We start from the raw sequence: 22622 nt of genomic DNA, 5'->3' as shown, positions 1-22622 counted from the left end.
TGCCCTCCTGCAGGCAGTGGCGGAGCCCGGCTTCGGCCAGAGGCTGTGGCGTCTGCATCCGGGAGCTCAGCCACGTGCACCTGGAAGGGGGTCTTAATCCTGCGTGCGTCAGACTCACGTGCCAGTCCTGCAAATACCTGCTGAGTCAGACTCTCCAGCCTCCGCGTTTGCAATCAACCTCCGTGCCTCGGCGCGGTCGGTGCTGGAACACAGGCGTTCCCCACTCTGGCTTCCTTCTCCTGACTCACTGGCTCTTCACCAAGTTCTAGGACTGGACTATTAGGGTTGCCTCTGACCCATTCCTGACACATCTATGTCACCAGCCCGCATGTCAGGAGGAACAGGTTCTAGTTGCCTCAGGGAGAAACAGCCGTCCTGGGATCATCCTTCTCCACCTGTCTGAAGCTATACCCGGTCATGTGACCAGTGCGAGAGATACTATGAGCCACAGTGGATGTGTCACCCAACGTCTCGGTCTTTTAAGTAAACTACACCTGACAACACCGTGTTATCCCGAGCTCCTTCAGTTTCCTGGAAACTCCCAGGATGTTTCAGAAGGCAGAGTTCAGCTGTAACTTGGATGGTAGGAACCCATGGAACCAGCCATAGTCAGATGGCCCTGAACGTTAAAATAGGCTGGCCCTGAGTTCTCATACCCCTTTAGGACATTCCTCTCTCAAATCAAAATTTGTTAGTATGGGTGGGGGTGGAGGCGGGGGAGGGGGGGCGCTGGGCACCTGGGTGGCTCAGTAGGTGAAGCGTCTGACTCTTGATTTCGGTTCAGGTCATGATCTCACAGTTTATGGGTTTGAGCCCCGGAGCCTGCTTGGGATTCTTTCTCTCCCCCTCTCTGCCCCACCCCCACTCGTTTTCTTTCTCTGGCGCTCTCTCTCTCTCTCTCTCTCTCTCTCTGTCTCTCTGTCTCAATATAAATAAATAAACAGTTTAAAAAATTATTTGTTTAAAGAGCTTTTATGGTCCAACATGGCCCCTGCTTATCTCTCTGACCTGAGCCCAGTCACTCCCCATCACGAACCACGCTTGAGCCGCACCAGCCTTTTGACTGTCATGAATCTCACCTCAAGACTCTTACACTTGCCATTCATCCTACCTAGAGACTTCTTCCCCTGGCACCTCACATGGCTAGTTCTTTCTTGTCATTCAAATGCCAGCTTCAAGGTCACCTCCTCACAGAGGCCATCCGTCTGGTGTAAAGTCTCCCTTCTTCTCCCTGCCCCCTCACTCTCCATCTGGCTAACCCTGTCTTATTTTCTTCATGATACTTACGGCTTTCCATAACTGTCTCCCCTTTGCTCCTCTAGGTGTTTACTTTATCTCTCTAACACTAGGAGAGCGAATGCTCTGCCTGTCACCGTCCCTGCTGTGTCCTGAGTGCTAGAAGCCAGCCAGGAACCACGCCTAGAATACTCCGTAAGTATCTATGAGATGAATGAGAGCCTCTGCCATCAGCGCTTTCTCTCTCCCCACCCTCACCCCCCCATCCCCGTCCTCCAGACCAGTGTCCTCCAGCAGCAAAGCCAGCAAACTGAAGGCACATTGTGTCCCTGAGACAGGCACAGGTGTAACACATGCCACCAGGAACACCTGGCTGGGAGAGTAAGCTCACCAACTGGATTTGAATCCTGGCTCTGTCACTCCTAGCTGTGACCCCGGCCTCACCTCTACAGTGTGTGACCTTGGGCTCCTCTCTGAGGGGCCTGTTGTCTTCCTGCGTGAAGTCAGGAAAAGAATCAGACCTACCTCACAGGGGCACGGAAGGTGAAATGGGGTAGGACACGTGAAGCACGTAGCACAGTGCCAGGCCCATCAGATCGGGCGTCCCGAAAGCAGGGTCGGGGAGGGGCACGCACAAAGCCTGACAAGCGTCCCCATTTGCACTTCCTCAAGGGAGGTTCAGGAGTCTGAGGGGACTTTCGAGGCCACTGCCCTGCTTTAATCTGCCAAGCTTGTTACTGCCGGAGAAGCCACGCAGAACCACTTATCAAGAGTCCTTTTGGGGCTTCCCAAATAATTACCCAGCACCTGCCAGGTGCCTTACAAAAGACACAGATGAGGCAGATGAGGAGGTCTGGGAACTTCATCTAGGAGCAGAGACAAGATAAAAGCGCACGACCAAAGAGGATAAGTGGAAGACAGACAGAGGGGGGCCAACAGCAGTCCACCGGCTTTGCTCCTCGTACCTGAAGACAGGGCACCCTTCCATGGGCCCCTCTCTAGGATGCCTTGGCAATAAAACAGAGTCAGTGGTTTAGAGAATGCCCTTCCCATGCAGGCACACCCCTTTTTAAATCGCGGCTCCTGTGTGACCTCAAGCACATGACCTCACCTCTCTGAACCTCACTGCTGCATTTATAAAATAGAGATACCAACTGGGACCCATTCACAGGGTTCTTGAGAAGATTTAAGGAAGTCTGTATTAAAAGTACTTGGCACAGGGTGGTGAATAGGAAACGCGAGTGGCAAATGCTAGCTGTTTTGTTTTTATGTTTATCCCAGTTGGAAGCGTTTCAACTTCAAAGAAACCTCTCTAGCATTTGCCACTTGCATTTATTATCCCAACAACACGTCCACGGCGCTTCTGTGCCAGGCTCTGTCATGGAATTGTCTTAACAACCTCATAAGGAAGGTGCTATTTTTTTTTTTGTCTTTTTTTTTAACACATAACATAAAATTTACCATCTTAACCATTTTTAAGTGTACAGTTCAGCGGTGTTAACCATATTCACGCAGTTATGCGATCTCTAGAATTTTTTGTGTTCCTTTTTGTTTTTGCAAAAATGAAACTTTATAACCATTGAACATCATCCCCTCACTTCCCCGTCCTGTAACCCCTGGTTTCTGTTTCTAGAAAGGTACTATTTTAACGCTGTTTCACAAGTCAAGAAACCAAGATCAGCTACAGAGCTTGAGGGACTCGGAGCAAAATGAAGACGACAAATGGAAATTATGAGGAATATCAAGATGATGAGAGCAGAGCATTGCACCAGGCGCAATCACATAGGACCCATGAAACGGGCCCTGGAGGAAACCAAGGGCCAGAGAAGTTAAGTTACTTTCCCAAGGTCACACAGCAAGTTTTGGAGCCTCTAAAAATCCTTTATTTATTGTAAACTCCCTGCAGGCAGGGGCTTTGAGGTCACTGGTGGCATGTTCTGGTCCCGGGTCCTCAGGTCTCCACGAGTTTGACGGCCAAGTCCCCTCTCTGATTGTTTCTGAACGCAAGAAAACGAGGACCAAATTATAAATGGATAAGCTAAACACAAGTTTTATTTACAGCTATGGCATTCAGTGCTGCAAAAGAGTTTAAGGAGCTAAACTATTTTTTGTTTCTATGAAAGAGACTTCATTTTTTCTGTGAGATTCTTTGCTGGTGATGGGAAGAAAGGAGAGATAAAATCTCAGGGGCACATCAATGCATTAATCATGGTCCTAATCTCATGACCTGTTATTATTATTATTATGCCCTTTTAGTTTAACTATTCTTTGTTTATTTTCAGTGCAGTAACGATTACCTCTGAACTCACCCAAGAACTAGCTTATTGCTGATAGTTCATATCTCCTCTGGGCTCCTTACCCATATCATTTTCCCATCTCAGATGTGATCACTGTCCTGAATGTCACATGTCCTGGTTGCTAGTTTTCAGATGTGTTACATTTGCATGCCTGGCTAAATAATGTATTGTTTGCTTAAAAGCAAATTCATAGAAAGGGTATTTTGAAATTCATAGAAAGGGTATTTTATGCCGTCTTCTGAGACTTGCTTTTTTGACTCAAGAATAGCTGAAAAGAGTCCATTGCTGTGTCGTTACATATACTGGTATTTTATTTATTTTCACTAGTATAGAACATTCCATTATCTGGACAGACTATAATGTAGTTATCCATTGCCCTCTCATGGGCATTCAGGTTGTTTCAGATTTTTGCTATTAAAAAGAGAGCTTCCGGGGCGCCTGGGTGGCTCAGTCGGTTGAGTGTCCGACTTTGGCTCAGGTCATGATCTCACAGCTTGTGAGTTCAGGCCCCGCATCAGGCTCTGTGCTGACAGCTTGGAGCATTCTGTCTCTGTCTCTCTCAAAAATAAATAAACATTTAAAAAAAAAAGAGAGGGAGAGCTTCTATGAAATTCTCATGTAAGTACTTGAGTCAAATTTTGCCTTGGGTATATACCCAGGAGTGCAATTGCTGATTCATAGGGTATAGTAATGTATAGTAATGCTAAAATTTGCAAGAGAATGCCAAATCACTTCCCAAAATTACTGCTCCGAAGTATACCCCCCCCCCGGTGATCATAGGGGATCCCACTGATCTCCATCTCCCACATATGGTATTGTCAACTTTTATAATTTTTCCAGTTGAATGAGTGTTGAATGAATAAATGATCGACTAATGGGGATACTATAAATTGTTCAGGAAAAATAAGTTCCTATGGTCAATCAATAACCTTTAACTTTAGGTCAATCAATAAACTAAGCAAATTAAGTGTGCTTTAAAATGTTGCCAAGAAGACAAAATGAAAAATTTCAAGTAAACTGTTGCAAAAATCTTAAAAAAACTACAATCATTCCATCTGTTAGGAAATGCCATAAAATATAAATAGTTAAAAAAACAAAAGATAGGGGCACCTGGGTGACCCAGTCGGTTAAGCCTCTGACTTCGGCTCAGGTCATGGTCTCTCAGTTAGTGGGTTCCAGCCCTGCATTGGGCTCTGTGCTGACAGCTCAGAGCCTGGGGCCTGCTTCGGATTCTGTGTCTCCCACTTGCTGGCTTCCCATGGCCTGCTTGCGCTCTGTCTGTGAATCTCTCTCTCAAAATAAATAAACATTTTTTAAAAATTATAAAAAACAAAACATAAAAACTCCCTTTATAAAACACATGTATAATTTGCATCAAACCATAATACATGTTTTGTGCTTTTCTCCCTTTAACAACAATATATTTCACAATTTTAAAAGGGATAAAATGGTCTTTGCTTTATGTTATACCCTATACACAAATAATTCAAGGAGATTACGGAGTTTAATTTAAAACCATGATGTCCAGGGGCGCCTGGGTGGCTCACTCGGTTAAACGTCTGACTCCGGCTCAGGTCATGATCTCACACTTTGCGGGTTTAAGCCCTACATTGTGCTCTGTGTTGACAGCTCAGAGCCTGGAGCCTGCTTCAGATTCTGTGTCTCTCTCTTTCTCTCTCTGCCCCTCCCCTGGTTGCACTCTCTCTCTCTCTCTCTCTCTCTCTCTCTCTCAAAAATAAACATTAAAAAAAAGATTCCCTCTCTCTCTCTTCCTCTCTCTCTCTCAAATGCAAAGCTTTTTGTAGGCTTCAATATTAAAGAAAAGATAAAGGTAATCAACCATCTGGGGAAGATGCATTGGTGATATAAAGGATCTATCTTTTGTGAATTTGGGCTGACAACCTGGAGGCCAGACTCAGAATCTGGTAACATGACCACTGTTGGGGCACTCAGTGGGATTAGATTATAAACATATACAGCAGCCTGGGCAGGACAGATCCCATTCTAACTTCCAGAGCCTGGATCGTAGCACAAGTGTCCTGCAGGTGACTGCCAGAGTTTCTTGGGTCTCCCAGTTCTGTTCACTGAAACTGAAATTTTGGCATACTAAAATAAGGTAGGAGATCTACTAAGTGTATATGTTCGGTGGAGATGCGACAGTACGGTGGGTTTGGGGATGACAAAAGTTTAAAATCCTAGGAGGTGGGAGGTCCGGAGTTGCTACATACAAGAAGCTTGGAAAGGTAGGTACAGTACAAAAGGCTTTTCCAGGGCTTATAAGAATATTGCGGGGCGGGGGGGTGGGGGTTAAGAAGTGGCAGGGAAATCAGCTCCATATTACCAATGGAAATTTACAAAGTTGTGATTCGTTGAGGGATTTAATGAAATGAACCAAATGTAACATTTTGTCAATTAGGCCACCAACTGAGTGAAATCCCATCACAAGCGCCATTTAATGTGGCTGTGGGTGAATTTTGACCTGTTTGATGTGATACAGAATGAGGGCTCCAAAATCTTTGTGAAGGGCTGTTGGCTGAAGAGAACCATTGGAACAAATCATAACACGGACTATGGTTTTTCCAAGGACACATACTCATCTTCTAGCAGGATGCTAATACACGCTACCGTAAGGATGTGGTTCCCTTTGAGTTCTACCAGGCCGATTTAAATTAGCATTGAATTAAGTGTGAAGGGTTAGCCAAGGAGCAGTGAAAGAACATAGATTACCACTTTAGAGTGGTGAATACAGATAACAATACATCATTTCCTGTGCACCTTTTCTTTCATCAGATGTAATGTTCCCCCTTTCATTCAACAGACTTTTCCAGAAAAGCAGCCATTCTGAAATGGAGCATGAAAATTTTGGTTACCAAAGAAGATAAAGGTGGGAGCAATTTGTTATTTGCGAAAAGCACTGATGCTAATGATGTGGTTGAATTAAATTGTATTTGTGTCTCCAGGGCTGCCCTTGACTGGCCAAAATCTTACTGCCATGATCTTTCTATGGATCACATAAAAATGTATTTATTTAACACATGTATTGAGTGCCCACTATATCCAGGCTGGGGTTCTTTTTCTATTTATTTATTTTAGAAAGAGAGACAGAGATTTGGAGCCTGAGCAGGGGAGGGGCAGAGAGAGAGAGGGAGAGAGAGAGAATCCCAAGCAAGCTCTGCTCAAAGCCCAACTCCAGGCTCAATCTCACGACTCTGGGATCATGACCTGAGCCAAAATCTAGAGTCAGATGCTCAACTGACTGAGCCACCGGGCACCCCAAGGCTGGGGTTCTAAGAATTGGGTATATCGCATAACCAAAAGACATAAAATCCCTATTCTCTGCTGTGGTGGGGAACAGAAAATCAAAAAATAAATATATACCATGTCAAGTAGTAATGAATGCTTGGGAAAAAATTAAAACAGTGAAGAGATAGAGAATTGTGGCCATCCTATTTGGATAAAGTGGTCTCAGGAAGATTTTCCTGACAAGACGATGACTGATTTAAACCAAGTTCAGGAATGGGCTCCTGTGTGGCTCAGTCAGTTAAGCTTCTGACCGGCTCCGGTAATGATCTCACCAATCATGACTCGTAGCCCCTTGTGGGGGTCTGTGCTAACAGCTCAGGGCCTGGAGCCTGCTTTGGATTCTGTGTCTTTCTCTCTCTGCCCCTCCCCTGCTTGGCTCTGTCTCTCAAAAATAAATAAATGTAAAAAAATAATAAATAGGGGCGCCTGGGTGGCTCAGTCAGTTAAGCATCCGACTTCGGCTCAGGTCATGATCTCACACTTCGTAGGTTCGAGCCCCTGCATCGGGCTCTGTGCTGACAGCTGAGAGCCTGGAGTCTGCTTCAGATTCTGTGTCTCCCTTTCTCTCTGCCCCTCCCCTGTTTACACTGTCTCTATCTCTCAAAATAAATAAACATTAAAATAAATAAATAAACCAAGTTCAGTAAGGACCATGTGTATGTATTTAGGAAATCCCTGGCAAACTTTGTCCCATCATGGCTGTGTGATGTTGTTCTCAGTGACTTAACTTCTCTGACCCCAACCCTGTAAAACTCCAGAGAGGATAAGAAAAATGCATTTGTAAATTGCAGTGGTTACTGCAGTTTATGAATGCAATTTTGTTACAGTATGAATTTTATGGGTGTAATAATAACTTCCCCATGCCCCCAAGGAAAAAAATAATCCAATCCACTGAGGGGGTCCTGGGCACAGCTCCCTTCATTTACAATTAGGAATGGGATTTCGGACCTTGCTACAGAGCAGGCATTATTCCCCCGATTTTGCGAAATCAGGAAGGTTTTGATTGCCAGCTTCAGTTCCCTCATCTATAAATCGGAGATAATGGTAGTGCTGAGCACTTAGGGGTTTTTATGATGTTGCTAAAATGACATTTATTGAGCTACTTGTGAGACACAATGAACCATATGCCAGGCGTGGTCCTAAACAATGGAAACATATTCATTCATTTAATTCATAACAAGCCGGTAGACCGAGTACCATTTAAACTGCACTACAACCAAGGAAACTGAGGGACGGAGGAGTTAAATCTAGAGTCCCACAGCTAGGATTCCAACCAAGACAACTGGGTTCCGGGGCCGGCAGTTACACAGCGCTAACCACCACCCACTCCTCCCCCCCCGCCCCCCCGTGCCTAATACATAGCAAGAGTTCAATAAATCTTTCTAGTGGTGGTCAGTTCCAGTTAGGGAGCTGCTCCAGAATTTCCACTTAGGAAGAGCGTAAGGTGGCTGGTTTGTTGGAAGGGGAGGCTAGGGGGCGCTTGCATAGCAACCATAGTTCATTGCATAGCAACCATAATGTTTACTTGAACTGGTGGACTTGGGGGAGTTGGTGGGGACTGCGGAGAAAGGGAATTAACCCGTCACCCCAAGGCACTCCACTCTGCGGTGGAGACTAACCAGCACGGTAGCAGGAGAAATCCGCGCCCCACCCCCCATCCCCCGTCCCCGGAGCCGCCCGGTGAGCCGGCCCTCCACGCATCGCCCCCTCCCTCTCCGGGCGGATGGTTTCTTCCGTTCTCCGGACTGTTTCAGGTTCCGCGCTCCAGAGTCACAAAGCGCGGGGTCACGTGGGCGGGCCGGTGCGCTTTGTGACGCCACGGGCCCCGCCTCCCGGCCCGCCTATCCGCGCACGCCAGCCCCGCCTCGCGCGCGCCGCCCGTGCAATCCCTGCTTAAGAGACCCCGGAGTGGGGCGCTCGCCCGAAGCCAGGCCGCGTCCGCCATAGTGGCTGGCTTGGAGGTGTCGCCGGCGCTGGGTGAGGGCCCGAGAGCGGCAGGGGGGCAGAACAAAAAGAGAGCCCCGAAGCCCTTGCCGTTGCCCGGCCGTTTCCGGGCCTACTCTTGCGGTTCGGGGCCGAAAGGCGACGGGAGCGAAAGGCGAGAGAAGCGCGGAGCACACGGCGAGAGGAAGCGTCGGGGAGCCTCGGCGGCGTCCCCAGGGTCCGCCAAAGCCACCCGGCCGCTGGCTGGGGCCCGGGGTGGTGAGGAAGTGCTTCGAGGCCTAGTTGAGGCCTAGTACCGGCTTTGTGTCTGAGGCGGCGGCGGCGGCGGCGGCGGCGGGGGGGAGGCGGAGCCGGGGGCGGCCTGCGAGAAGGCCTCTCCTCCGCCGACCGCGCGTTTTTGGCCTAGGCCGCGGGCCGCTCGTGGCCTCCGGGGAGCAGGCGACAGGGGTTTGTGTGTGGGGGGGCCTGGGCCTGGGGAAGCTGACGCCGGTCGTCCGGAAGCCAGGAGGAGGCGAGAGGCCGCTCGTGGACTCCGGGCCTAGGCCCTCTCCCCCCAACCTTCTCCCGGGGCCTGGGTCACCCCAATCCACGGAAAGAGAGAACAACCGGGAGGTGCGGCCGCGCTATGGACCCCTGACCCCGCGGGGTCATTCGGACTCTAACGTGTGGACTGACCGCTACTGACTGCACCGCCTGCCCCCCGTCTCCTGCCGGCCCTTAGCATGAGCGAGGGGGACCCAGCCGGGTGACATTGTGCCCGTTGGCGGATTCTCGATTTCCCCTTTCCCCGTCCTCGTCCGCTTCCTCCCGTATGAAGTGCTTCTGAGTACCGGGGTCGGGAGGGGCGGTTCTGGATTATTGTTTTTACGAACCCCTGCTTGTGGTTGGGGGGTATTTAATCTCAGGCCTTAGGGTCCTTCGGTGTCTTTTGAGTGTTTCTGTGTGTACATATTTTGCTCTTAAGTTTATAAATATACATATATTGAGAGTGTCCACGTCTCCTCGCTGAACCTTAGGAATCCTTTGGCACCATGTCCTGTGTGCATTATAAATTTTCCTCTAAACTCAACTATGATACCGTCACCTTTGATGGGCTCCACATCTCCCTCTGCGATTTAAAGAAGCAGATTATGGGGAGAGAGAAGTTGAAAGCTGCCGACTGCGACCTGCAGATCACCAACGCGCAGACGAAAGAAGGTAAGGGCCACATGGGCTCCAGATATTTGCTGGTTGAAGATAGATACCGGTTGTGCGAGGGCCTGGCAGGAGACTAACCGCCATTACGTCTCCTGTGGGACTGTTCGTTCTAGTACTTTTGGAACAACTTTCATGGAGACCCGAGGGTTGCTGCAGTCGGCCTGGGAGTTGAACTGGGTTGTTTGATTTCTGCGTTCTTGGGAGCATCGGTAACTGGCTAATCCAAAAACGTGGAAGTCTGATTATCCTTCTCAAATGTTATTTAAAATGAAGATTGGGGTGGGAGAGGCCGAGGGGTGTTACATCCAGGTTCTTGGGGTGCTTGTGCCTTGTGGCGTTTTCCAACTTGCTTTTTCCTCGGAAGGAGGGGAGGAGAGCACATTGCAGGCTTCTTTTTTGTTAAAGCAGCGTAGAGATACTTCTCTAACTTTGTAATCTGACAGCAGTTTGGGGTTCAGTGGCAAGTTTTCTGTACTCCTTTTCTTCCTGTTTTTGTGTACTTAATTTATTTTTATTTTGGAGTTGCCTGTGTCGTGGAGAAGGGACCTTCACTTAAATATTTTTTGAGGAATTAATCCAGCCTGTCTTGAATGTTTTTGGAATTGCTTTTGGAACTTGATATGTTCTGATGTCACCACTTTTGTGTGTAAATTGCAGAATTAGTAATTAAGTGGTTGAACTCTTAATTCATCACGGTAATCTTAAAATTCAGCAGTTTAGTAAGGATTAAAAGTAAAGGGTTTTCTTTTTTAAAGGAGTAATTGCTAGACTTTACATGATTTTATTGTTACTAGGGTACAGAAAGTAGTAGGCTGCTACCGCATGAGTTTCAAACAAGCCACTGATTGGAATCTTTAAGTTCTTTATCCTTTTTAAAAGCATTTTATAATGTTGAGAATTTAACATTGGATATGACAATGTGATAAACTGGCTTTTCAGATTATGGCTCTGCATTTGTTTTGGCTTCTTTTTCTCGGTACTGTAATGCTGATGTGTAGTTTTCAGTAGGTCAGTCTTTTGAGTTTTATTAATGGGATGAGAGGAAATAATGTGAAGTTCTAATTAGGTTTAGGGTCTTTTATTGATCACTGAGTTTTTTTTAATCACCAACTTTGGCTTAAGGTGTGACTTGTGTTCTTTTAGTTGAAATTGGGGGGGTCCCTCACTTCTAGCCTATACGAGTTTGGGGTTTTTGAGATTTTATTTTTAATCTCTGTGCGCAACATGGGGCTCGAACTCACAACTTCCAGATCAGAGTCCTGCAGGCTCCACCAACTGAGCCAGCCAGGCGTCTCTAGCCTATTGTTTTTAATAGAGCACATCTTGTCATGTATAAGAGCTGTTTTCCATTTATATCCAGGCATAAGTATAATTGTGTTATGTTAAGGAATGGCACTACTGGCATGACTCAAAAATATTTATTAAGGAAGAACTTTATTTACTCACATGGTAACATCTAAAAAAATATTCTCTGCTCCCCTCCCCCTTTTAAAGCGTCCTAAGGGATTCTTCACATGAAACTTTGGTAATTGTAATTATGTGTAGAATCCTCTACTTAAGGAAAGGAAAAATTGCTGATCATCATGAACAGTTGAGAAACATCTGTTTTAAACTAGTATTCAAGAAAATACTTTAAAAATACTTTTTAAGGCCACCAAAAGTGTCCTTTAAGTATTGTCACACTTCACAGAACAGATGGATTTATGAGACTTTCAGGATATATTGATATGTTAATAATACTTGTAAGTAGGAGGAAAGAATATAAATGAAAGTAAAGAATACAAAGACAATTTTAATCATATGCTAGGCAAGTTTTGTCTTTTACTGGAGTATTAAATGATTTCATCATATGAAACTTGACTTTGTCCATCTTCTCCACCTAATAATTGAATACAACTTTGTTAGATTGGAGTAAGAGTTGATGGAATTCTTGTCAAAAATCTAAGGGTTTTGTGGCATTGTTATATTTTTTCCTAAGCCAGGACATTATATGATGTATTATTTTTACAAACCCTGAAAACCAGGGAAGTGTTCTGCCTAGCAGCTTATTTTCTTTTATATATTTATGTGAACTGTCCTTACTGGAGAAAGCTTTGATGTTACATTGGTTAAGAGAGGGAGCTTCTGGGGCGAGAGCATGTGCATTTTGTTCAATCCTCAGATTAGGGGTGGAAAAGATATCATTGATAGTAGTGCGGAGGGTAGTCACTTAATGAGTTTTATGGGAAATACCATCCAGTGTCACAGGCAGTTGAGTAAGAATGGGTTGGGTTTTAGCACCATCCAGTGAATTAAGAGAGTACAGAATTAATGTTTATAGCCTCATAGTTAGGAGATTGCCCAGGAGAGGATGCTGAACTGGATCACTTTAATTTGTTTGAATTAATGTTTAAATTACCCAGTGTATCACATTTCTGTAAAACACTCCTTAGAGGTTTGGAAATCTGGCCATGTTTAGGACCCTTAAATCTGATGAGACCAAAATGCTTGGATCAGAATTTCATAATATAGATTTAAGAGTCTTGCTCCTTTATCTCTAGACTATATTTCAAAACAAATCCTAAATGATCCTTCCTATATATTTTTTATAGCTTTCCCATTGTTTTTCTGTGTTTCATTTTCCCCCCTCCAAAACGAAACAAACCTTCATTCTGAACTGAGTGTGAAAGATTTGAAAGCTGAGAATGAAGTATTTTTAAAAGACTCTTATTATCTTTATCCATTTCTCAGATTCATCTTGTTTTTCATTCCGAAATCCATGGTCTTTATATTTTTGGGTCAGAAATTACTTTGGCACCTGGAAAAGGTCTTTTGAACCTAACAGGCTACTTAGCAAGGTATTTTAAGGGTAGGAAGTCACCAGTGTAATTCAGGTACCTAAAAGGTCAAATCTGGTGTAGGGGCACCTGACTTTTAGTCTGACACAGTATTGTGCCGATCAGATTAATAAGTTGTGGTGGAAAGCTACAGTGAATGCTTTTGTTATGTGTTTAGAAACTTGTTGTCAAGTGTTTTTTGTTTCTAGAATTTACTTTTTGAACATCCCCCATCTTCCAATTTTTCTTACTCAGAGCTTGCTGGAAATTTGGGACTATCATGAACTATCAAAGCAATGATGATAGTCCTCTCATGGTATGCCTGAATCTGGGAAATTGCATCACATACAGTTTGCTACTTGAAATATACTGAAAAGAACCCTTTCTTGAACAATTTAGTTTGTAACAGGAAATAACTAATAGTGTTATGATTAAAATTAATTATATGTGTGTGTACACACACACACACACACACCCATAAATATATATAAGCTTAAAATGCTTGTATGTGTGATAAATTGAAATAACTGGAAGAACAGAGGTAGTCGGCTCACTGCAAGTCAACTCTGTATTCTTAAGAATGAACCCTCATGCCTGAATGTGTGATTTAGGGAGATGGGTACATTCTTGCATCTGTCTCCCTGTGGTGGGTTATTTTTCTTTTTGGTAATTTTACAAATCCCTTCCTCAGGAAATCTTTTTACCCATAGTTAAATTAATTGGTCCAGTTTCTCTTTTAATTTCATTCTTCCAGAAGTATTGCAAGTAATAGAGAATTAAAAGAGTAGAAAATAAGATCCATTCATCCTCCCTGTTTTCTTCTCAGAAAGTGACATCACTGTTCTTCCAGTTGCTTAAGCCAGGAACTCAGTTACTTATGCCTTATTGCTCTTTTTCCTTCATCTTCTCCCCTCCCCCCCAATTAAATCCATTGATTGCCTTATCAGTTCTACCTCAGAACATTCTGATTTCCATGTCTTCACCTGTCACAACCCAGCACAGACCATCATCTCTTACCGGGACTTCGCAGCAGCCTCCTCATTAGTCACCCTGTTTCTACTCTTGTTCCCTTATGGGTTCATTTTCCACATAGATACCAGAGTTATCTTTTTTGTTTGTTATTAGTGTAAATCATTGTCATTTTTGTTTAAAATCCTTCAATGACTTCCTGTTGTACTTAGAAACAAAATATAAATGAATATGTGACCTGTACTTTCTAACTGTAGTTCAAGTCATTCTTTTCCTTTCATTATCTTCCAGCTATGCTGGCCTTTTAATGATTTTTTTCACCTGCTTTTCTTTCTGTCTTTAAACACTCTGTCCATCTTTTTTGCACATCTCTCTGGCTTCTCAGTCTTTAAGTCTCAAGCATCAGTTCCTAGAGAGGCCTTGAATCAACATTTTATGCAAAGTTGCATCCCACTACTAATTCTTTTTATAAAACCCTTTTCCTCTATTCAAAACATGGCATAATTTCTTTTGTAATACTCCTGTTGAGGGGCTAGGAGAGACAGAATGTCTTCATTTAAATTACATATTTTTTCTCATAGATCAGATGTTTAGCGTTATTGGTTAAAGTGGAGAATGACTTAGTCTTACTGAGATTTGGGGTTCCATAGAAGTAGAGGCACCAGAGCCAAGAACCTGCTGGCAGTATTTGGTGTCCTTTGAAGAGAACCTCCTTATGGATGCGGATATTTGTCCTGACATTATCAGTATTCTAGAGGCAAGGAACATGCTCTCTTAAATTTAAATTCCTTTTCCGTAAAATTTGTCTTTGGTTGAAGTTTTCTAATTCTTGAGGACTGACTTACCCAAATCGCCAAATAGAAATTCAACTCTTTATCTTTTTTACAGAATATACTGATGATAATGCTCTAATTCCTAAGAATTCATCTGTAATTGTTAGAAGAATTCCTATTGGAGGTGTTAAATCTACAAGCAAGACATATGTTATGTGAGTGTTTATCAAATCTCATGTATTTAAGTCCTCAAAATACTTTTTTATTTTGTGAGGAAGAACAAGTATTTTAGAACTGAACTCATTACTTTACCCTAATAAGTATATCTTCTTGATCCTTAAAACGGTGAGGATGGGTTTGTTATTTCCTATCTCTTCCCCCAGTTAACCTGTAGTTAGTGGTAAGAGCTATCAAGAAGAATTTTTTTGCTTTGTAATATTTACAGAGACAAAATGATGCTCAAATCGGTGAATAAGTATTTGCATACATACCCTTTTGTTTTTTATTGGCACACTTTTATTTCTGACTGTTCTTTCACTACACAAATATATATACATATGTATACATATATGTTGAGAGATTTGTCCTAAATATTTTGACAGCATCAGTAATACCTTTGCTTCTCAACAAGGGGCTTTTGTGGGGAGGCTGTTGAGTATAGGATTTATTAGCACAGACTGGAATCAGGCTTAGGTTTGACTCCAGTTGCTGCTTCACACCAGTTGTGTGACTTTGGGTAAGTTCCCTAAAGCCTCAAAATAGATTCCTCAAAATAATATAGGGATATGAGTACTTCCATCCAGAGGAAAGCTGTAAGAATTGAACAGCGCCTGGCGTGTGGTAGATGCCCATTATTGGAGTAAGAACACTGCAGTATCTTAGCACTAGGCTAGAGTTTAAGAAATTCGGGAAAGGAGCAGGATTCACACTTAGTCCCTGCTTTCTTGTAATTTTAATGGTGATAGAATTATGCTAATGTGAAAAGGGTAGTGATTTGAAATTCTGGCAAATTCTACTTTTGGCCAGTGAAAAATTCTGTAATTTCCCAGTCCTCGGAAATGGAATGTGTTCTTGGAATTGAGGTAAAACAGTTATTTCTTGGAGCTTTACCTTGTAGGGGCAAACACTCATTCTAAGACGGTCATTAGTTTTTTATAAAGTTATATACTCCATATCCCAGCATTGAGATCTTTTGTGTAATACCTTCTGTGTAGTAACAGTTTTAAAACCTGAATACTTTGTTTTTCTTGTAATTACAAGTGAACTGTGCTTTTAGCTGTGTAATTTTAAGAAATTATAAGGCAGTAATTCCTAGAATTTGTTGTGAAATTACATTTTAATTTACTAAGTGCTTTTTAAAAACAGTAAACGCGTAGTTTTCAGTTGATTTTTTTTTTTTTTTTGGATACTAAGAAACTTAGAGAATTATTTGAAGTACATGGGAAAATAAGTTGCCTCTTACAGAATTGCTTGTTAATTCACTGTGTGTGAGGTTGCCTTTGTAATATATTTGCCTTGTAAAATGGCTCTAAGTTTGTTGAGAAAAGGAAAGCTTCATTTTTATCTCAGGACTTCCAAATTACATGCAAACTTAGAAACTCCCTTCAGATGTTCCCTCACATTTGTCTGTAGTCAGGACAGCATAAACTTCAACGAAGCATTTGAGCATTGTATTTAGAAGCTCAACCCCCATCCCCTTTCCTGTGTGGACTTTTAAGAATTTCTTCTTGGGCTTTATTTGTTACGTACTTGAAAAAATCAATCTGTTCATTTCTTCATAACCATCAGACTCATTCTTTGAACTAAAATAGTGTCAGTATGTTGTGTTTTTCTGAAACTTAGAATTCTTGTTTAACTTTGGTCATTGTTTTGAGACTTTTTAAAAAATTAAAGTAACTATCAACCTGTTTTTCTGGATTTGACATTTAGTTTTTGGAGCACAGCAATTTCTCAGGGATCCAAAGTATAAATGTTACCAGTGGTCTTCTTTCAAGAAGATCTGATGTGTGAAAGTTTACATTTGTTACCTATTAAAAAAAAACTGGGGAATGATGTAATGTGGTTGTTCAGTCTATTAAATAACTACAAAGTTTCTTAACAAGATCTTCATGCTACCTTTGAGAAAACGTTTATTGTTTTCACGTATTCTAGAATTCCTTGGTATGGAATTTTTTTTTCCTGCAGATCTGTCTTAAATTGTTTAAAGGTGGTAAAGATTAACCTAAGTAATGTATTTATTACTCTTGATACGCCTATTCTAGAATTCCTCTGTACCAAGTTGTTTTGTTTTTTGTTTTGTTTTCTTTTTGTCGCAGGTATGTCTTAAGCTGTTTAAAGGTACTAAAGATTAATCAAAGTAGTGTATTTATTACTTTGGAAATTGGCTGTTTTTAAATGTTTGTACAAAGGAAAATTGTGTTCATAAAGACTTGTAATTAGACATATGTGTTAAGATGTTTTAGCACAATTCATAAATAACAACTCATAATTAATGTTGTTTTTGTTTTTGTTTTTTTTTTAGAAGTCGAACTGAACCAGTGATGGGAACTTCAAAAGCAGTATGTAAAAACACAATCTCACACTTTTTCTACACATTGCTTTTACCTTTATAATGTAGCAGTGAAGTGAATCATTTAGAACTTAATATCCAACTGATCATAGTACATATTGTAAATAAAATGTATTTTGATGACAGCTCAGTTGAATATGGATATATGTGGCATAATTTGCAGACTTATTTTGTAGAAATGGGTAATTTGTGCCCCCCAAAAAACGCTGTTTCATATTAAATATGATAGCATTCTCCCTGTATGACACTGTGTTGTACAGTTAATGTATGATTCTTTTTAGATCATGTAGGTTTTACACTAATGAACATGATAACATGTTCTACATCTGTCTGTCTATAGTTAGTATTTTGTATGTATGTACAGGCTGTTGTGTGCTTTTTGTTTCTTGCAATAAAAAAAATGTTTGGAGTGTATATTTTGCCATTTTTCACGTTGTATCACTTAGTTTTTGTTAGTTTTTTTTTTCTGCCTAATTGATGGCTTTAAAAAATGCATTAGCAACATGCAGAACTAATATGAAAGTTTGATGCTTTCTCCAAGTTCAGACACCTATAGAAAAAAGCTTTCCAAAGACTTTTGATGCAGCTTTATTATTCAGTTTTGCTTTATTTGGCAATTTCAAGCTTTTATTCTTTGTTGATATCTGTACTATAAAAGTGAGACCTGAAATTTGGGCCCCCTGAGTACATAAACGTCTCAATGATGATTTCTACAATTCAGTACATTGTTTTCAAATTTTAATACAAGGTCTTCCAGTTCTAGCCTGTTTAGTTCTCCAAAATAAAATATTTCCCTCTTATAAGATATTAAAATGCTGCATTAATTATAAGCTAATTGAAAGCTGTAGCTTATCAAAGATAACTCCCCTTAAGTGGAATAACATCTTAATTTTTATTATCATAGCTAAAGTACGACACCATGTTGACTTGAAGGTCTTAAGTAAAAGGTAGTGGAAATACCTAAGTTGTGAGGTGAAATGTGTTTCAGAAAGTAGGTCTGTAGTAACGGAGTTCTGTAAACTTGATGGTTCTCTAAACATTTTACTGCTCAGGCTTGATTTGTACACAATACGAGATGTCTGAAATCTTCATTTTAGAATTCAAGGATACTGCTTGCTGTTTCACTTTATCCTTTTTAAATACTACTGATCTTTAATTGTGTATCAGGCATTTCACTAACCTTGGATCATTGCATCTTAAACATGATAATATAGAATATCTGAACTTTGGACTTGTTCTCTAAAATATATGGCCTTTAGTTCTCATGGAACTAAATACAGTGATTCGAAGATCAAAATTTAGAGATTTGGGTTTTTTTTCCCACCCTCTGGGGTATATGGGCTTTTTTTTGTTTTGGGGTTTTTTTGTTGTTGTTGTTTTGTTTTATTTTTTTGTTTTTTGGGTTTGTTTTTGTTTTTTGGTGGTTTTTGGTTTTTTTTTTTGGTTTTTTTTGGTTTTTTTTGGTTTTTAAAGCATAATGCTGTAAAAAAAAAAAAAAAAAAAAAAAACTGTCCAAGTTTCTGTTTTGCTGGTGATTGGTTTAAAACTGATTTTATGTATCCAAATGCTAGCACAAATCAGAGTGACTATCCTGGTGACTGTAGTGGTTAATGTAACACGTTTTGTATAAAGTATTTTTATATAGTATTTAAACTAATTCAGATGAAGTTTTATTTCTTGAAAACAGTTATTTCCTTTTTGTTTATTAGCATGTGTATAAACACAAATCACATGTTCATAAATAAAGTTAACATTCTTTTAGCCTTGTGTGTTCCCTGGCATGTCTGTATTACACTTATAAGAAGCAGTTTATTTTATGCTTATTTAGGTTTCTCTTTTCTTTTCTTTTCTTTTCTTTTTTTTTTTTTTTTTTAATACTTTAAAAGTGGCTTTAATTTTTAGGTAGAATTGTCTGAAATGGAGACATTAGATAACTTAATATCCCCACCACTTATTTGCTTGGGGTACATATGCTGGTGTTTAGGATGAGAGAATATATTCATTAAGCATAATTAATGCCCATCTTATGAATCACGTATTCTTGTACACATTCACAAAAGCCAAGTAAGATAGAGCCACTAAACCAGATTTCTAAATGCTGATTAATAAAAGTAAATGTGTGTACATTTTTGGTAACTTAAGCCAACTGTAATCAAGGATGGCTGTTTCTGTCTGTATTCCTTAGCTTATTTTATTTAGCCATCCTTCATGTTGGTATTCCAAAGCTGGATGTTCTTCCTGTTTACTAAATATCAGAATTGTATTTTGTAGGATCCTTTAATTTCAAGTGAGTGTAAGTGGCATAAAATATTTCAGATTCTTTCTCCCAGAAGCAAGACCACAAATTAGATGTGGGGAAGTGGGTTAATTTTAATGATGTCCACAGTATGCATTGATCAGTTTTTATGAAGACGACTTTTTTTTAATGTGGTGCATTTTTTAAATCATTAGTATCTGAGAGTTAATACATTTATTGCTGCCTAGTACATGTAAATTCCTAGTCATTTTTAAACCATTCCTTGTTAGCAATTTTCACTGATTTCTAGTACCTTGCTTTTTGTAGAAAACTATTGGACACCTTTCACAATTTATGGTAAATTTGACTTTCTCATGGACTTTAAGGTATTTAAGGTGCTAGAATGATTGGTGGGGAAAAAAGTGATATAGATGTTGTTGAGTATCTGAAACCACTTTATCCAGTACTAATGACAAATCAACAGAAAACTAAAAGGACCAGATGGCCCGACATAGGAACAAAAAAACAGATATATCATAGTGGGAAGAACAAAAAATGTTAGTATTTTAGTTCTAGCTGTAAGAAAGTTAATATAACTGCTTTCTCTTAAGGAAATGATGAGTGTTCATACTCTAGATAGTAATGGGCTATTTTGAAGGGTTATTAGTTTCATTGGTTAGAAACAGTATAGATGATGCTTGACAGCATTTGGTTCTTGTTATTTAAATTCACATAGTTCCTAACTAATGCAAAAAGCAGCCCTTTTCAAAATAGATTGAGATGATCAGAATTTATTCTGGATAAAAATAGGATGTTTATGGTTTTGTTTTGTTTTTTAAGCTTCCTTTGAGATTAGTTCTGTAATGAAAACACTTAAGAGCCAGATGAGAATAAGAACACATTGGTGAATTATATGATTGCATATTAGGAATATGGAATAGTGCATTACAAATTCTGGGGCAGCCCCTCAGTGGGGAGCTAAGAACCTTTTGTTGAAGTAAGCGTCCCAGTAATACTATCCATTAAACTGACTTTTAAAACCCTAACATATTTATAAGATATATTTTAAATTTAGCAAACATGATTTTTATTGACTGAACTCCTGCTGTGGTAGGCATTGTGCTAAGAGCTTCATATTGAAACTGGTAACATTTCTATTTGGGGCTGTAAGTCATGCTGCTTTTATTTTAATTCTCTTAGTTCTCTGGAATATTTGAAAAATACCTGATGAAGACTCCCTTCATTGTTGTTATTTTTCTTTGATCCAGACATCTTGTTACATTCTCTCCATTTTAAACAAGAGTTCTGACCAATAATGCATGAGAAGCTTACAACATGTTGAATAAGCAACCCAATTACTATATAGGAAGCAAATAATGTTTTCTTTTTGGTACACTTAACAGGGAAATCATATCTTTAGAGTTAGATGGGAAAGGGGTGTGTGTGTGTGTGTGTGTATACAGATACACACTTTTTAAAAACTGATATTAAAATCATTTCAGGGGGTCAAATAGTGAAAAATCTTAAAATACCACATTTGAAAATACATTTTTAAAATCTTTCTTATTCAATATATAATACTTTCTCCATTTGATTAAATTAACTTTCTTCACGCGTTATTAAAGTCCGTCCTCCTAATAGCCCTATTCGTCTTTGCTCCACACTACCACTGGTTTTCCTTTTTTTGGTTTAACATCTTTGCTCTGATAAAATTGTGGTTTCTTTGGCAAGAAGCCATTCTTACTCTTTGTATGGGAGAATAAACAAACTTATTCAGACCGAACAGTACATGCTTAAAAAAAGAGAAAAAAGTAGCAATTATGTGGGAGCTGTTTTATTAAAGCAATTATCTGAGCCTTTAAAGAGCTGCTTGTTTTTACCATGTTCTATAATGGCACTCCAGGAAAGTTAGATTTCTTATTCTCTCTAGTGTATATTCTCTTGAGCATTATCAGATTTAGAAACCATTGATAGACACGGACTCTTATTTAATATTCAGTCACTGCTCTGAACATATTTTCTGTGATATATTTTTCTTTACCCTGTTTTTTGTTGTTTTTTTTTTAATATTGTAATTGAGTCCCCCTCAACTTAAGCCTTTATTATATGTGTGAAATACGTAGAGAAGGGTAAAGTGGGGTGAGCTACAATTTCAGCTTTAAAACAGGGAATAACATTCTTTAGAAAACTTCTAAGAAAATGCCCAATATTTGAACATTAATTGGCAATAGGGACTAAATGATCACTTTCAGATGTTTTCAGTGTGGAACTTGAATGTGTGTTTAATTTTTTGTGAACAGATTGATGACTCTTCTGCATCTATTTCTCTGGCCCAGCTTACAAAGGTATATATATATATATATATCTATTCTTGCAAATATAAATCTTTTTCTAACATCGTATTTTTTTAAATGTGGAACAATTGTTTAAAGAGGGGTTGGGGAGGATATGTCTTACAAAAATATTGTACACATTGTTACTATCCTGTAAAGAGTAGTTGCCGCTTTGAGAAGATAGGGGGAGTGTTTTGTCAGCCTCACCATAATGTTGGAGTATTGGTCATCTTCAAGACAGAAGAAACACATGAAGCTACACTTATTTGGTGGGTTTTTCCCCCCTTACACATTTTGTTTAATTATACATTGGAAACTAACAAAGTTCTGGAGGAATTCCCTGGTTTTGGCTGTAAATTATGTGGACTTTCTTTATGCAGCCAAAATAGAAGCTTTCCTTTACGTGGACAATTGCACGGCTATTTCTTGAATATTTGAATTGATCCCATGAAGGTCAACATTTTAAATGTGTTACGATTGTTTCTTTATGCTCTAGACTTGTAGTCTGTCTGCATTAGAAAAAGTTTTAGACAACCTAATTTGTTTGAACACAGACTACAGTGAATTGTGTAAATGTGTAAAGCTGTTTGCAGGAATATACCAATGTGTATGTTTGGCAGAGGGGCAAATTGTTACCTCCTGAAATAATTGTATATGCCATGTTTTGCGATAAAATTGCTTGCATTTTCTGCTCAACAATGTGTACCTTTTGTTTGGGAAAGCACTAGTGATGGATTACTTTTTAAAGCTATAGACGTAGCTTGCAAATCATGCCTTTAAAAAAAAAAAAAAAAGACATTACAGATTAGGCAGATTTTTGAGGACCAAGAAGGAAGTCTTCCAGTTTTCCAAAAATCCTTTTTTCCCTACTATCAAAGTAAAACCAGACTTAGCAACCAAGATTAATGAGTTAGATGGATTTTCCATTAGTGCTGTCCCTATCTTATCC

At 40.2% G+C, this 22622-nt stretch overlaps 1 protein-coding gene across 2 annotated transcripts in view; it reads left to right on the top strand.

The window, feature by feature from the left end:
* Window positions 1-8739: 8739 nt before the first annotated feature.
* Window positions 8740-22622, top strand: part of RBBP6 (RB binding protein 6, ubiquitin ligase) — a 32855-nt gene continuing 18972 nt past the window's right edge. For both annotated transcript variants that reach the window (XM_047087123.1, XM_047087122.1), the window contains exons 1-4: window positions 8740-9977; window positions 14651-14750; window positions 17057-17093; window positions 21641-21685. In XM_047087123.1, coding sequence (XP_046943079.1) covers window positions 9812-9977; window positions 14651-14750; window positions 17057-17093; window positions 21641-21685 — 348 coding nt within the window. In that variant the 5' untranslated portion in view covers window positions 8740-9811. The remainder of the gene's footprint in view (window positions 9978-14650; window positions 14751-17056; window positions 17094-21640; window positions 21686-22622) is intronic.

This window comes from Lynx rufus, unplaced genomic scaffold (assembly GCF_022079265.1).
Source record: "Lynx rufus isolate CCGP_SWC_20201006 ecotype Redwood Valley unplaced genomic scaffold, mLynRuf1.p SCAF_23, whole genome shotgun sequence".
Classification (NCBI taxonomy): domain Eukaryota; kingdom Metazoa; phylum Chordata; class Mammalia; order Carnivora; family Felidae; genus Lynx; species Lynx rufus.
This window is presented reverse-complemented; position numbering and strand designations above follow the sequence as displayed.